At 42.1% G+C, this 17,828-nt stretch overlaps 1 protein-coding gene across 1 annotated transcript in view; it reads left to right on the forward strand.

Annotated features, from left to right (window-relative positions):
- Positions 1 to 17,828, forward strand: part of LOC122795583 (zinc finger protein 501-like) — a 433,900-nt gene that overhangs the window by 357,541 nt on the left and 58,531 nt on the right. The window contains exon 3 of the mRNA XM_044063833.1: positions 15,824 to 15,943. Coding sequence (XP_043919768.1) covers positions 15,824 to 15,943 — 120 coding nt within the window. The remainder of the gene's footprint in view (positions 1 to 15,823; positions 15,944 to 17,828) is intronic.

The raw sequence follows: 17,828 nt of genomic DNA on the forward strand, positions 1-17,828 counted from the left end.
AGGGTTTGAGTCTCACAAGGGCTAATTGGCTAGGCTTAAAATGGCTCGCAAGGTCAGTTAGCGTAGTACTAATCTATGAACCTCTGTGAACCTATAAAAAATAATTAAGTTGGATAGTTTCTCACAGATGCAGAAAACAATACTAAACTATCCTCATTAAATGTCCCTGACTGACTAAAGAATTACTGTTCACTGACTACTTACTAAAGCAAGGCAAGCTGATGTGTGCTGAGTGTCTTTCCGCAGCAAAAGCCAGATGATATCTCTTTCTGTCTGTGTAGATGTGTGAGATATATATCTTGTCAGAAATCTTTCCTGTCAGGTTCCAAAGAAATCAGATGCTGGTTAGAGGATGACATCACCTCTGGTCACCTGACTCTGGTACAATACACAAACAGAGCTTTGCTAAGATCTGTGGCAGTATCTGAAAGCTATAACACAATTTCAAGCTTTCCACCCTTTTAGGGTTCTTTGATAAACATACGCATTTGATCAGTTATAACAATACAACCTAATATGCATGTATATATTCTTTCTGTCCAGCAGGACCTATTGTTGATCCATTTTTAACACAAGTAAATTTGTAAATATATTTTAACTCAAACATCTGTACAAATCAGTGTGATAGTCAAGTAACATAAAATTCTTTACAAAACTCCAGCTAGCTATGCTGGAATATGTACACATGTACTGCCCTACTCTCCCTGGCACAGATGGCACTACCTTATAACATCACACAGTGATTTTATTATTTTGTTAAAATACTATTATCTTTCCGCAGTGGATTATGTTTTCTGCTTCTGTTTCCATTATTTTGTCAGGCATTGGTCTCTGTCCTTAAAGGATGATTCTGTCCACATGTTATTTTTCTTATTATATATTTGTACTCATTTTTATCTTCATCTGTTTACTCTAACCTTAATAATACCATTCATAAATATGATTTCTCTCTGCTTTTCAGAACGTTACTTCTTCTTCATTATTATTATTATTATTATTATTATTATTACCAATATTACTTCACTTCGATGCTCTTTGTTTGGCTGAGGTGGTTGAAGCACTCAGTAAGCAAGGGAGGATAAGCTACAGCTTAGGTAGTCATGGTATTAGCATAAAACAAATTAATTGCATTTTCATTCTAGTTACATAAGGAGTCAGTAAAAGATTGTTTATGAGCTTGGGACTAGGTACGTATTTCATGACAGCATTCCCAAGTCAGTGTGAAAATGTGAACTGTCACTCAAAGAAGATCAGTAGAAATGGCTAAGTTTAAAAAAAGTGGTAACAGCCACATAGTGTAAAGTCATGCAATCAAAGCTCAGTGTGGCTAAGCAGTGATCAAGTATGCAGGAGGGGAGACATAGTGCTATGAGGTCTGAATAAGCAGTCAGTTCACTAGCAAGACTAGAATTGAACAGGCCATGGTGTGTCATGTGAGCACTAGGGTTCAATACTATGCATGTAGCATACTTGTAATGGTGCTTGTTCACACTACAAGCACAGCTGAGTGTCCAGAGAAGACCTCAACAGCAAAGTCTTTACTATGTTTATATTAAAAATGGGAAGGAAATGGCTGGATAGGACAGGCAAACAGAGAGAAAACCAAGCAAAGGAATACAAAGAAGGTCAATGGGAACTGAAGAGTGCTATGGGAGTGGGGAAGCAATTATATATTTGTTTTGTGTGGCAGGTGTCCATTTTATTGTATTCTTAAGAAGGGTAGATGGGAAGCTAGGATGAGAAAGTATTGTGGGAGGGGGTACAGGGATGTTAGTGGGGGCAGGAAAAAACAATATAAAATACAGGCAAAGACTGAGAGTGGAAGTGGAAGACAATGGAGAGACACTGCTGGATGGAGGACAACTGGTGGTTTGGAGGACTGGATTGCAAACTGATGGGAGAAGTGCAAGACAAAGAAAGAGCACACCTTGATGGGAGATAGGATATGATGACATCTAACTGCCAACTGCACAGTGCTGTACCCAACAAGAAGTCACTCACTTCCATAACTGCCTTCATGGTTGGGCCCAGCCACTGTTGATCTACCGGTCAGGAACTGTCAGCTGTAAAACTATACAAGACAGGCAAGAATCTGCTCCAGACTGCCCATGTGAGTATCTAGCTGCCAGTCTAACATGAGGGTCACCAGGTCTTCCACCTTCTGTCACATTTAGTGGCTTTCAACTGTGACATCTGATGCTGGGGACCCTACACTCCCCACCAGAGGCAGAGCAGCAGAAGGCACTAGCAAGCTCCCCAGTTCTACCCTCACAGGATTACCTTTGTCATCTACAGAGAGGCAGGCTGGGGAACCCAGCAGGTGATGGTGAGGCAGATGCACAGTGCAATGACCACTGTCTCATCTCATCTACTACCTCAGATGACAATGTATAAAATATGAAATTAAACTGAGGCGAATAAAATGTCAAAGGCCACAGAAAATACAATAATAAAGAAACACAAGAAAAGCAAGTATCAATACTGAGTGTTACACCAGTTGAAAGCACATGCCCTGCAGTTAAATATTTAATGGCAGGCAAAATGCAATATCAAGGCCAGACATAATTGTACTATAAAACTGTGTGTGCCTCAAGGAGCACGGTTAGAATCCATTTAAATATAAACCTATGTGTAAGGCAGTAGCATACAGCATGAGTACTAAGGTCACCAAAGCTGGCCAGAAACACCCTACTCTCTCAAACTGCATTCTGTCACTGAGTGTTTAATTTTCTTTAGTTCTGCTAGTCACCTCTATTCTCTGCACTGCAGTATGTCCAGATGTGCTGTCCTTTCTCCCCCCAATTCCTGATATTTTCAAGCTGAACTGGTTTAGTATGCAAATTTTCCCTTCTGCTACCTTTACTCTTTCATACTGCTGTGTTCTTGCAGGCTACATTAGTTTATTGTGCAAGTCTCTGGCTTCTACAGGTTATGTTTTTTACATGCTGCTCTGTTTTCAGCAGACTATTCTATTTTGATGTACAAATCCTTTAATTTTTTACATTTGCATGTTTTTCTTCATCTGGATGAAAATTGTTTAATGTTGTACAATTTTCCAAATCTTCTAAGCAAAGAAAATGTAAATAAGATCCGCAGTCCACTAGAGCTCAAAAAATTTAAAAAACTTTTATTATAAAATGTTAGCGCTTTCAGGATATCCCTTCCTCAGATGTTAATCTTCTAAGCAAAAGAATATTGTAGTTCTTGTAGACGTTTTTACTACTTTTGTCAAGGAATCTAACCAGTATTACACTGTCTTACTCTCACTAATGGCAGGTGTATCTGTTAATGAGCAACACTGTTATTTTCCGCACTACACTGAAGCTAAGAATGGGTGTTTCTAATAATGTATTAGGCTGTATCCATCCCCATCTTGATTTTGAGAGTATGTGTCTTTATGTACATCATATTGATTTTATTTTCTCTTATCAATACCACTAAGCATTCCCCACAGTGTTTCTAGTGGATCTAACAGTGTTTCTTCAGTAACTGTTTCCTCCCCTGTACTAAGTAAAGCTAGGCACTACTTGTTACTAGATTAGTAACTATGCATTTTTCTATTCATGACCTTAATCACAGGCTTTTCTAAGTGTTTCCCATTTTGGCATGAGTATGTATACCTGTCTACACACTAGACCAGGGGTGTCCAACCTTTTCAGCTGCAAGGGCCGCATTGAGTCAACAGAAATAGCCTCGGGGCAAACGGCAAGTGAGGACCAAAAAAAAAAAAAAAAAAAAGGTCTCTCACAAACTAAAGAGCAAAAAAAACACAACGCGTCATAAACCAAAGAGCAAAACACCCCAGGCATACGTGGACCAATACAAAGTCGGCCCACTGGCTTGAACAATAAACAAATCAATAAATGCATAACATTTGCCCTAAAACTCAATATCTCATTCTAATTATAAAAAAAAACAGTTAAATCTAACATCCCAGTTTATTTGCAAAAAAAATCAACAGGTACAAACCTTTCAACTTGCACGAGACCACACCTGCGATTCTGCTGGTCTCCATGTCCTCCATCATGTTCCCAATGCCCACACGTCGTCCAAAGCGCCCATGCACTCCTCCGTTTCCAGCTTTGCAATCTGTCCCTGAAACACGTCACCGGCAACATCAGGAATGATGAGACCCTCACTTCTCAAAAAATGAATAACCTCCATTTCTACACTTGCTTCACTGTCACCAACAGATGGCACACCTTATCAAACCCGTGGTTTTCTGCCATACTACTTGCATGATCTCAGGATTGCCGCCACACAACAACTGTTACTACACAATTTGAGTTTCAGATTTCAAATCCATCAGAAAATGCACTTTGCACAAAACCCTTGTCACTCCAGCCAGCCAGCACATCTGCAAGTCTAAAAGAGCAAATACACAACATCTGTCCCCACCTCTGGGTCATTGTCCTCCCACCATGACCATACCGTGCCCCAACCAGATTTCTAGCACTGATAGATTGAGAGCCATGAGAAACATACATGCCATGCCCTGTGACCATTGTGGCACTCTGAGCAAACCTGCTCACCCACTGTGCCCCGAGCCAAACAGGCCTGCTATCCATGTTGCGCCACAAAAGGGTGCCCAAGAGCTGCACCTCCAGCGATGTGAAAAAACTGGGTCAAGACAGTGACGAAAGCCCTCAATTGCCGTGTGCCTCAAAATGTCACAGCATCTCCAACAGCCGTCTGTGGCACCATGAAAACAGGCAGAAGGGACCCCGATCTCATGTCCAAGGAAGGCACCCATGAATTTTATAACAAACAACAACAAAAGCCAGCGGTCAAGTGCACCTCATCATCAGGAATGCACCTCATTTGGGGTCCCAAAAAGTTCACGTTCCTCAAATTTCCCCAAAGTTCCTCATTGAAAGACTCTCACACACTCACTGCTAGGATCTTCCTCAAGTGAAATCCATGGCAAATAGAAATCAATCATACCAATTCATCAAAATATCTTCTCTACAAGTAAAACCAGCATATTTCAACTATCCTATGGCCTTCCCAGTTGAAGTTGCCAGCAAGCCACTATGTGTTCCACACCTTGCCCACCCGTTCTACACCATTAGAGCCAGTGTTCCACACCCTGGAGATGGAAGGTTGAGAGCCACGACAAAAGCACATACAAGAAATCAATCCATCAAACTTCACATCCAAAGGCATCAGCCGAGCCTCCAAGTGTGACATGCGAAGTCCATCAAATTAACTGCGTGGGCACGCTGCTGTCATTTATTATACAACAATATAATATTTGTGCTGGTTGTTTAATATATCTCTGAAGTCCAGCATCCTCCATGAAATGTGACAGAACATGAAGACCACTGCCCGTGCAAAGATGGAACCACAGCTCCTCACACCTTCACAAGCATCAAAGGCAAGTGTGCAAACTGATGTGACACCGACACTCCCAGTGAAACATCCATAACTCCAGGGCCAAAGCAACAGAAGCCTAAACCAAAATGAATACAATCAGTGGGCCGAACCACCCACAAGATATTATGCATTTTATATCAACTCTCTGGACTCTACTCTGGCCCTCTGACAGCCAGCCTCCCACTAGCACCGTGACATCCTACCCAGGAGACGACCCACAAGTCAGTCCCACGCAGCAACCGCTGTGACACCCTCAGGCCACAACAGCTCCACAAATGCCCATGGAGCACACAATCACAATCATGTCAAACAAGCCGACAAGTACTCCAAAGAAGGAAAAACAAGCAAACTCCCTCTCCACTCAACATCTGTTCAACTGCAAATCTACATGAGAGAAAATGTTTCTAAGCAGCAACATACACATACATATATATATATATATATATATATATATATATATATATATATATATATATATCCACATATATATATATATATATATATATATATATATATATATATATATATATATATATATATGTATTTGGGAAGGCGACACAAGGCACAGGGTTTGAGTCTCACAAGGGACAACCGGCCAGGCCCAAAATGGTTTGCAAGGGCAACCAGCCCTGCACCAATCCTGTCCCATCCCACAAAACAGCCCTCTGGCACATGATTGGGGATTGAAGTCAACAAACAAGACACCTGAGTTTCAGACCTCACATCCCTCCGACAATGGCAAAGGAAACCCAACTGTTCTAGCAATTTCCAAGCTTGTAAGCCCAATTAACTACCCAATCTTAAAATGTGTCCTTACTTTCTGGTCATCTGCCTCCCGCTTTGTGTGGCTCTGTTCGGATTCCCTCAGAGTGAGAGGTACAAAGAAGCAGTCCAGCAGACAAACCCCTTCACTGCCGCTGCCAGGGATCGCCCTCCAGTCTCCACCACACACAGGCACATGCCTCCATTCTCTCTCCAACCTACTAGCCAAAATGCTGCCTAGCTAGACAACCGCTTGACCGATCTCTCATTCCCACGCACACCATGCATGTACAACACGCATGCACTCCCACAAACACACCCACACTTTTCTCACCCAAAATGCTGCCCAGCTAGATAACCGCTCGACCTATCTCTCACTCCCACGCACACCGCGCATGCACAACACGCATGCACTCCCACAGACAAACACATTCACACCTTTCTCACTCACCAAACAGCAAAAGGGCTGCCCAGCGAGCGCAAAACAATCCGGCTGTTTCTTCGGTCCGAGCTCAATGGCAGTGAAGCAGCGAGCACCAGCGGCAAATTAAAGTCCTGCTGGAGAACACCCACTCATTGAGCATGGTGCGATCGCCCATTCTCTGAGTCCAAACATGCACATACTCTTAAAATTTAAATCACACTTTGCAGTATATATTCTCTCAGACATAGACACTCTCCATCAACCAAAATACAAGCCGCCAAACTATACTTTCAAAGGTGAAAATTCAGCACATGTCACAGAGGAATGCCGCGTCACTTAACGCCAGTCACCAGACAGCATCCCCTACCCCAAAACACACCGGCTGTCTCATGTGAAAACACAACACTGTGGTCAGGATGCCTGGGAACACACAAGACACAGACAAAGTTCTGTCCACTTGGCAGAACAACCCCAGCCTCTGTCCGTGCACACACAACATGGCTCCGACTTCCCATCCACAGTACACAACCCTAGCATCTGCAATCCTTCCTTGCAGGACAGAAAAATAGCCCTCAAAGCTTTTCACTCACTCAGTCCACTCACAAGTACAACTTCAACAAGCTTACCCGTCAATTCAGAAGATCCCTCTTGCTCAATTCAACCCAAAGATCCTCCTCCTTCAGCTCCCCAGCGTGAATGCATTCACCGACGCAAAAAAAACACGGAATGGTGCCCCCGGCACATGCGCATAGCAGCCCAATGATGCGGACATGAAATGAAATGGGGAAAAAAGTAAAATTCCAACTCAAGGGTGGCGGGCCGCATGGAAGAGCCCCGAGGGCCGCATGCGGCCCGTGGGCCGCGGGTTGGACACTCCTGCACTAGACTTTTCTTCACTGTTACCAACATGTTCCAAAGGGTCCTTGTTTATTTATTCTTCTTCAAGTGTTTCATTAGCTTTTCAAATGAAGGAAGATATATTCCTATTATTATTATATCACATTCAAGATTAGCAACCATATTGGCAGGTCCTAACATATTTCCAAAATGGTTTGTATGTCAGCATAACCTAATTTACTCTCTATGGCTCATTTATACCCCACTTACATTTTTAGCATTAACTAATACATTATATGTGGACAAAGGGGTCTTCTTTTCCTGGATTAATACTCCCCTTATTACATTCATTTATGTACATTTAATTCTTCTAGGTATAATCTTAGAAGCATATACATTTTCATTTGCTACCCATTCTTTAATGTACACAATCCTAATATAAACTTTTATCATTATTCTGCTTAATGAACAAAGTACCTTTATAATTCCTCATTCACAAATCGCTGTCCATATAACCACTATACAAAATAGGCTGTCTCTTGCACAAACAAAAATCTAAAGCTGCAGAATCCCACCCATGCCCAATTATTTGTTTGAAGGTCAGCTTATTTCACATGTTTACTCCACAGTGAATGGGCGTACCTTCGTTGAAGGTTGTGCATTAGGGCTGGCAACTCAGCACATAAAACTCAACTGCCAATCATTAGCAGACCGGAGTTCCGCTGTGGCGACATCTAATTGGGAAAAGTCAAAAGACACAAAAACTCCACAGCAATATTAGATGGGTTACCCCAACTGGGATCCTTACTCCATACTGCCAAGGTCTTCCTTGTCTTTCAGGTCCAATTTCTGTCTGATCTGCTATTTCAGGCAGCTTAAGTTTATGTGACTTGCTCTGAGTTGCACAGTAGGTAAACGAAGACTGATGGGAGTCAAACCCAAAACTGCAGGATAAAGCTCATCATCAACATATAGCCTAACGTGTCAGACATACCTTTGTCATCTTCTCTTATGTCTTACTAAGCCTGAGACCAGAAACCAGCCCTGCTGTTTCCCTTGTAAAGATTCTTAATCACATTGATGACTGAACCATCTTTCCTCTCCCAGCACTGGTTTTTACCTCCTTCACGTATTACACTATTACCCCTGCCCCTCCTGTTTGCAATTTTTCACCCTCCAGTTTCCCTGCATCTAAGTCTCCTCATTGACTGAGCTGATGGTCTGACTTCTGTGGTAATCATCTGTGCCCACTATCATCAATTTTGCATTCTTCCGAAAATGTATATTACTACCCATGTGGAGGACTATCATGTGGTCATGAGGGTATGACCCAAATGATAAAACTGGAGCCCCCAGCTTTGGTAAAAGTATAAACATCCAACAGGTTTTCAAGAGTTTACCAACTTGGACAATATAGGGCCAAATATATTACTGCAAACAGAAGATTATGATCAGCTCTCCAGTGATGACCAAGGTTTATAATGTGGAGGCATGGAGGACAAGAACTTCACCTCTACAGCAAAGCCCTAGAGGTGAATCTTGGCTGAATAGTAAATTATTTAAAAGCTTTTAGACACTTTCTTCTGTCATACTTTTTGTTTATAATGTGGCACTGCAAACTATCTAACAGCTATTAAAGCTGTTTTACCTTTTGCTGTATGGTACTGTCTGCTGTCAAGTGAGCATCAGAAAGGTGTTTAACAAGTTTGTCTTTTTTCTCATTTTGGAGTGTAAATGCATTGTTTCATGTAGTGCATAGTAATAATGCTAACACCCAGTGCTTAATTCCTCTTCCCATTCTATTTCAGTCACATTTTAGGCGGATTTTATTTCTATACCCATCTTTTAGTTTTTCCACATCCCCTTTACCCATCAGATATCTGGTTACTTTAACATACATGTTCATCGTGTTATACTGCTGCAGTCATCACACTTAGGTTATCCTGCCGTCAGGCGGTCCCGCAGTCGGCCGAATCCCAAAGTCTTGGTCCTGTGTCGGTTGTCGTCGCTTCTTCCCTGATGTCAGTGCGACAGGGGGATAAAAGAGGCAGCCGACCCCATTTTCTTCAGTCTTTCTTGCCACACGGTGCCCGAAGCAGAAGCAGTTCGCAAGTGCCGGTCGGCCAGTTCCTGAGATTTTAGAATTGAATTTCAGCCCGAAGTCTTCTCTAAAGCTAAGTACCCTGTTGGGGAAACTTTTCTTGCCTCAGACCGATGTCAGACAAAGTTAATAATTGCATTTCTTGTGGGAAGCAAATACCTCATAAGGATTTTCATTCTTATTGTATTCCTTGCCTAGGCCCAGACCACGACGTCTCTGGTTGTCGGTTTTGTGCTAGGTTCAACAAACGTACAATCAAGCGTCGGGCAAATATCGCCCGACATTATTTTGGCAGAAAATTTAACTATAGCATGTCGTTGGAGCAACCGACATCAGCAATGATTAAAAAACGCAAGGATAAGGACAGGCAACCAAGGCCAAGACCAGGTACCAAGGCCTCAGCAAGGCCTGCCGCCGGTTCTCTGGTTTTCAGCAAGGTGCCTACGCAGCCCCTGACTACCGCTGATTTAGAAATTCTGATAGCCTCCCAAACCGAATCAGCTGGGCCTCAGGAGCCGGTTCCATCTCAACCCTCGGACGCCAACCCTGACGGTGATCTGAAGATTTTGGACAGGCCTTCTGTTTCTGAAGGTGTCTTCAAACCAACAACTATCTCTATTAAGTCTTATGCTAAACTTAAAGCCCCTTAAAGGTTAGGAAACCAGGTCCACAGACACCCCCACAGGCCCCTATGCCTAAAAAACAGATGCTTAAGATGGCTGAGGGTTTAATTACCCTTATCAGGGGTTCACAACCCCCTCCTGACAAAAGGCCTAGACTGGAGGAAGATTATCCTTCCTCTGACCAAGCATCCATTTCCTCAGCTAACTCTGAGGACCAGGATTACTCCTTCCCTCCTTATGAAGACTCAGATGCTGAAGAGTCCATTCCCTCTGTCTCCCTCCCCTGAATACTACTCTTTTGGGGAAACTTTATACACCATGAGGGAACACTTCCACTGGGAAGGCCAAGATTACTCTGACTCTAAGAAAAGACTCCGTGAGTTTCTTCTTCTTCCACAGCATAGACCCCTTACAATTCCTCCAGTTTTAGACATTTTGAATGATGTTTACACCGAATCTAGTCCAAACCCAGATTCCTTACCTCCTGCACCAGCTAAACCGGACAGATACTACCGAGTCCCTGACTCTCATAAGTTTCTTTATAAAAGCCCTGTTGCAGACCCCAAAACCATTTCCCAGGGTCTTAAATGGATTAAGGCCTCTACTGCTAAGAATCCACTACCTTCTGAGAGAGATTCCAGAGCATTAGAAAGATGGGGGAAGAAAGTGTATATGTCTGCCACTTTGGCCATGAGGGCCCTGAACTGCCGATTCCACATGCTAAAATACCAGCAGTACTTGATTACACAGTTAAAGCAGAAAATGATCCCCCAGACAGATCAACCTGATTTCAAAGAGATGCAGGATTTGCTGCACGCAGCAGAGCAGGTGGGAAAGCATACCTTACAGTGTGGTTTTGATTCATTGGAAGCCTCCTGTAGAGCAGGTGTCACAGGATCTGTAATACGTAGACATGCTTGGCTAAAAGAGCAAGCCTTACCAGAACATGTCAAAGCAAAGTTATTAGATGCTCCATTGCAGAAAGATGTGTTATTTGGTGTCAAAGCAGATGAAGTTTTAAAGAAAATGGAAGAAAAGGCAAAATCTATGCAGACAGTTAAAGATTTTTTACAGGTACAACCTCCTCGTTTCAGCAGAAACTGGCCATATTCCCACAAAATTGGCGCATCATAACAAAGGACAAATGGGTTCTAGATATTCTTACCCAAGGCTACAGATTTCATTTCCACACTTTACCACAGATGAGAGGCATGCCAAATCTGCCTCCAAACCAATGGGCAGAGGCACAAATGCAAATTTCAGTTCTCATTGATATGAAAGCAATTCAAAGGGTACCTACAAAGGAGCAAGGTCAAGGTTTTTACTCAAGACTATTTCTAGTACCAAGAAAGGACAAAGCCTGGAGACCCATTTTAGACCTCTCAATTCTAAACACATACCTGGAGGTACCCAAATTCAAAATGCTCACACTACAGCAGCTTCTTCCCATGCTGGGCAAGGAGTCTTGGCTGGTAACGTTGGACCTCAAAGAGACATACCTGCATGTCCCTATCAGACAACATTGCAGAAGATACCTCAGATTTTTGGCAGGTACAACGCATTATCAATTCTCTGCATTGCCCTTTAGCTTATCTACTGCGCCCAGAGTATTTACGAAATGCCTGGCATCAGTAATTGCATACTGCAGACAATGAGGAATACAAATTTATCCATATCTAGACGACTGCCTGATCCAAGCAGACAGCAAGGCCATTCTATTACAGCATCTGGCATTTGTAACAAAGCTGCTAAGTTGCCTAGGGTACACAGTAAACAAAAAGAAATCCAAGCTAATACCCTCACATGACATAATATTCCTGGGTGCCAGCTTAAATACAACGGCCCAGATGGCTTAGCTCATGCCAGACAAACAAAAACAACTGACTCAATACTTCAAAAAGATGGCAACTTTTACCCAGTTCACTGCAAGGAAAATCCTGCAGGCATTGGGGTTCATGGCATCCTGCATTCAACTAATTCCACATGCAAAGCTGCGTATGAGGAAATTACAATGGTACCTGAAAAGTGTATGGACTCAACACAGGCACAGCCTCGAAACAAGTATACCTCTCATTCCCTGCCTTCAAAAAGAGTTCCTATGGTGGGCTCAAGCATGTCAAATAAACAAGGGTCTTCCTTTTGTCTTACCTCCAGCAAACCAAACTATGACAACAGATTCTTCAGACTAGGCCTGGGGAGCACACATGGCAGGACAGTGCATACAGGGCAAATGGTCTGCAAAACAAATGCACCTACACATCAACCAAAAGGAGATGCTAGCTGTGCAAAATGCACTGACAGCCTTCAAGGACCTCTTGCATCCAGGACAACTACTAATAAGGACAGACAACACCACAGTTATGTGGTACATAAACAAACAAGGAGGAACTCACTCCTACCCTTTATGCAGACAGGCAATGACCTTGTGGAACACAGCATTGACTTACCAAGTACAATTGCAAGCACAATTCCTGCCAGGAAAAGAAAACATATTGGCAGACGAATTAAGCAGAAATTTGGCAGATCCTCACAAGTGGAGACTACACCCACAAGTATTTTCAATGATAACTCAAAGGTGGGGACGCCCAGACATAGATCTATTTGCCTCCCCCAACAATTGCCAACTACAGTAATTCTGCACAAGGACTTATCATTCCCTAGCCTGGAAAGTGGACGCCCTATCGTTCAGTTGGACAGCATTGACAGTCTATGCCTTCCCACCACTACCTCTCCTGACCAAGGTATTACTGAAAGTCAGATCAGAGAGACCACAAATGATCCTCATTGCTCCAGACTGGCCTCATCAGCACTGGTACCAATTACTAAGGACCTTGACTCACAGCCCTCCATGGATCTTACCTCAACTCCCACTTCTGTTGACTCAGCAAAACTTTCAGATCCTTCACAGTCAGCTCAGGACTTTAAATTTAGCTGCATGGAGAATACCTTGAATTATCAATCAACACTTCTCTCAAAGGAAGTCCTGAATGTCATTTTGGAGGCCAGGAGGCCCAGCACCAGAAAAAACTTACTCAGACAAATGGAAAAGATTTTGTGCATGGAACCAGGCTAAAGGCCAGAATCCTTGGATACCAAACATTCCTCAAATACTGCAATACTTAACTGAGATGCTACACAAAGGCCTTTCTTTCTCATCCATTAAGATCCATGCTTCTGCCATTTCAGCTCAATATAATACAGATCCTCCCATATTCTCACACCCTTTACTAAGGCAGTTTCTCAGAGGGGCTAAGAATGTAAGACCCCCCCAGAAAACCCCCAATGCCAGCTTGGAACCTCAACTTCATTTTAGAAAAATTAACACTGCCTCCTTTCGAACCAGCCTTCTCAGCAGAACTACAATACTTGTCATGGAAAACAGCTTTGTTGCTAGCTATCACCTCAGCACGCAGGGTCTCAGAACTACAGGCACTTATGGCAGTGGAACCTTTCATCATTTCCATCAGGACAGAGTCTCTTTACGTACTAACCCTACCTTCATGCCAAAGGTAGTATCCAGTGTGGCTTTGAATCAGACCATTCATTTACCCACCTTTTATCCAAACCCCCAGAATAAAGGAGAAAGACTCCTTTACTCTTTGGACATTCACAGACAACTACGTTACTATTTGGATAAGACAAAGACCTTCAGAAAAACTGACCAACACTTTGTATCCTATGCTGCAGGTTCACAAGGAAAGGCTATTTCAAAACAGACCATCTCCAAATGGATAGCACATTGCATCCGCTTTTGCTACTCGCACCATGGGAAAGCAGTGCCTGTTAATATTAGGTCCCACTCTACCAGGGCTACAGCTACCACAGCAGCCTTTCAGGGGGGTTCCAACCAAGGACATTCTGGAGGCAGCTACTTGGAGTTCAGTGCACACCTTTACCAAGCACTACCACCTTCCATTATACTCAAAAACCAGAGCTGGTTTTGCTACTGCAGTTCTGCAGGGCATCCTAGCTTCACCTAACCCAGTTTAGTACCAGCCACCCATCCATAACTTTGGGATTCAACCCAAGTGTGATGACTGCAGCAGTATAACACGATGAACATGGTGCAGTTTTGTACCTACCATAAATGTAGATGTTCGAGTGTATATACTGCTGCAGTCCAGGTTACCCTCCCACCATCCCCTCTACATACCAGGGTGTTCGTTATAACTCCATTTACATCATTCTATTGGCTGCATGTCTATATGGTGTATTTGCTAACAGCTAGTACTGTTGTTTATCTACTAAGGTATTTTTGCATAGTTATTTGTATTGCCTTCCTAGTTGGGGGCACCTGACATCTGGGGCAAGAAAAACTGAGGAAAATGGCGTCGGCTGCCTCTTTTATCCCCCTGTCACACTGACGTCAGGGAAGAAGCAATGACAACCGACGCAGGACCAAGACTTTGGGATTCGGCCGACTGCGGGACCGCCTGACGGCAGGATAACCCAAGTGTGATGACTGCAGCAGTATATACACTCGAACATCTACATTTATGGTAGGTACAAAACTGTACTTTATCTCAGTTCCTTGTGTTAATCTGCTTCTGGTTTACTACTTTGTTCATTTTGTTATTATACCTAATGCCATCCATTTTATGTGTCTACAAAATCCCAGAACAAAAACAAAGGAGTCTTTCGGCTGGGTATTGAATTTCATACTCATAAAATTTGGTCTTTTTTTTTTTTTGCTCTAACTAGCAAGGAAATTTAAAATATATTATTGTTCAGCAAAGAATGGTAAAAATGAAATAAATGATTGTGCCACCTTGGTTTATTTTCCTCATCAGGCATTTATCTATTTCTTTGAACTGTGTACAGCATTCATTCGCTTACATCAGATCTTTGGGACCTGACTGTTTTTGTATCATTAGTTTGTATATCCGTGAATGGCTACTGTGTCCAAGAATACTTCATCACATTTATCTTGACTGTTTATCTAGTTACTTTAGCCAGAAATGATTTCTCAGTAGCTCTGGACCATGTTCATGCCAAGGTATTTCATTCTCTAATTTTTGGGGGTTGTGCTTTACAGGTGTATAGAGCACTCTTGGGATTATTAACAGCTGCCTATACAATGGCACAGTGGTATTGTGCAGTTTTAATCTTTATTTAGTCCTGTGGTGCTGCAGTAGCGTTGTCGCCTCACAGTAAGACGCAGTCTGGTTCGATTCTCAGCTAGAGCATCTTCTGCGTTCAGATATGCATGAATGGACGCACCTTCGTTGAAGGTTGTATGTCAGGGCTGGTACCTCGGCACGTAAAAATCAACTACCAATCATTAGCGGGTCGGAGTTCCGCTGTGGCGACCCCTAACTGGGAAAAGTCGAAAGACACAAACAAACCCTTTATGCTATGTCAAAACCAGAAGCAAGACATAATTTATTAAGAGCATGTCAAATAATAATTGTAAGTAAATAAATAAAATGTCAAAATCGGTGTACCTTGATGTATGTTAAAGACAACAGCAGTTTTATTTTTTTTTCACGTCACAGCACTTCAACATAATCAGAGGCATTTAAATTAAACATTTTAGTTTCTGTATTTTGTTATCTGAAGCTTATGTATTAGCTTAACAAATGCCTGTACCATATCCTTAGCAAAGCATATGATAAAGCAGGGTTAGTACCTTTCTCAGCATGATAATATAAGAAAAAATAAATCCAGTATAATTTTACATTATTCTTTTTTACTTCCAAGGTATTTATGTTCCAGAACAATATATATCATTATTTCTGAAACGTGAAGAACGCTCTATCTGTGAAACAGTGAGCTGGATGGAGACATTTTCACACTATCCTCCAGGAGAAGATGCCACCAGTAAGTAAATAACATTATGACTGTTTAATGTGAGGTAGAAATTTATAAAACCAGATCAGTTTTGCACAGTATCCTGAAATATATTAGAAGGTGCAAAAATGTCAAACCATGTATAAGCTGAGCACTTTTACTGCAAGTAGTTGTCATAAATTTTTTGTTCCCTGTGGCTATATTCCTGAATCACAGTTGTATTCCTACACTGTGCCACGGTTCTGTAAGGGAGCCATACCAATTTAAAATATTGGGAAAGATGAAATCCCCCCCCACACACACACACACACACACACACACACACACACACACACACACACACACACACACACACATTCCAGCATACTTTTTCTAAATAACTGGCTATGACAGTGTCAGGCAATTACTGTCTCATCTGGGATAGACTGTGCAGCATCTTTTATACAAATGCATTGGCAATGTAATAAAAGCCTGTCTAAAACAACAGATTATCAGACATTACTTTGGAATACCCTGAAAATACAATATTATGAACTTTATGCTTCTACCCATCTTTAAAACAAGTATATAAGTATATGTTTACATGCACAAATAAGTGAATACATTAATGAAACAAGTGAATAAACAAATGAATAAAATAGTAAATAAATACATGCACACTGCTAGTAAGCCAAGGCTTTATCAGGCTGATAGATTCCAGCAGCATTACATTACAAAAGAATGAAGGCAAAAAATTGCCACAACAGATGTAGACACAGTTATACTGCAAGATACCACACACAGGTAGACTATTTCCAGTATTGCAGTACAAACTGCAAAGTGGTAACAAAACAAGGACCATCTAAGTGGCACCTGACATTGTCATTCAACATGACAGTGTCATAAGGCAGCTTAAGGGAACTCCGGTTTCACACATCAAATTTCCACGCCTCACTTTTACCTACTTTGCTTAATTATCCTGCTGTTTTCCCCTGGATTTGTTCCCCAGTTATTGCAATATTGGCATTGTCACTGCCTGAAAGTACAACATTTCATAATTAAACAGGAAGGGTCTAATCTAGTTAACAATACAGTCTGAATAAATCTTTTCTGAAAAACTTGAAGTAGTAAAATACACTTTAAGTTGTTTTTTTAGATTACAATTTAAATTACATTTGTGAGGTTTAATGTCCTCTTTCAGCTCTGCGAAAAGCACTACATAAAAGCACTACAGAAAGAAAACAAGGTGTAAGTAGCATATCCTATGCAGACCGCCTCAGTGCCCTATCCCTGTATTCTGTCTCCTGTCTGTCTGAAGGGAGATCTATGCCTGGCATACAAGACATTGCCAGAGCCCACCCTGATGGACCTGCTGCATATCTACAAAACAAACGGTACCAAAATTATCCATTCTAAAGACATAAACCTTGCCTGTGATATAAGTAGGAACTGTTGGTGAGACAGGTATGTATCCCAGAGAAATGCCCCTTCTCTGGAACAGGGTCCCCATCCACGTGATGCAGTTGTCTGCCCTACCCCAATTCAAGTGTAACTTGGACAATTGCATGGGTAACAGGAAATTCCTTCCTGGTTTGGCACCTGTGTTTCTAATGGACACAGACAGCCTGTAAATGGTTCATCTCCCAGGCCACTGCTTGTTAATGTTCCACTCAAACCCCTGATTACACTTAGCAAGGGTACTAGAACTTTTCAGAGATTTGGGGTGCACTGCTAGGCTTAAAAAGGCCCTTGTGGTCATAAAGCCTAGTAACACCTATGAATCTATACACCTATGAACTAGAAGTCTGTTGCTTTCAGCCTGTTGATCCAGACAACATTATGAATTACTGAAGGGCTCACAGTTTTTGCTGCAGCACCACTGTCACCAATCATCATGTTAGCAATTCAGACAAGAAAAGTGGAATAAACTTTGCAC

The sequence above is a fragment of the Protopterus annectens genome, chromosome 2.part2 (genome assembly GCF_019279795.1).
Source record: "Protopterus annectens isolate FY-2018-M chromosome 2.part2, PAN1.0, whole genome shotgun sequence".
NCBI classification, from domain to species: domain Eukaryota; kingdom Metazoa; phylum Chordata; order Ceratodontiformes; family Protopteridae; genus Protopterus; species Protopterus annectens.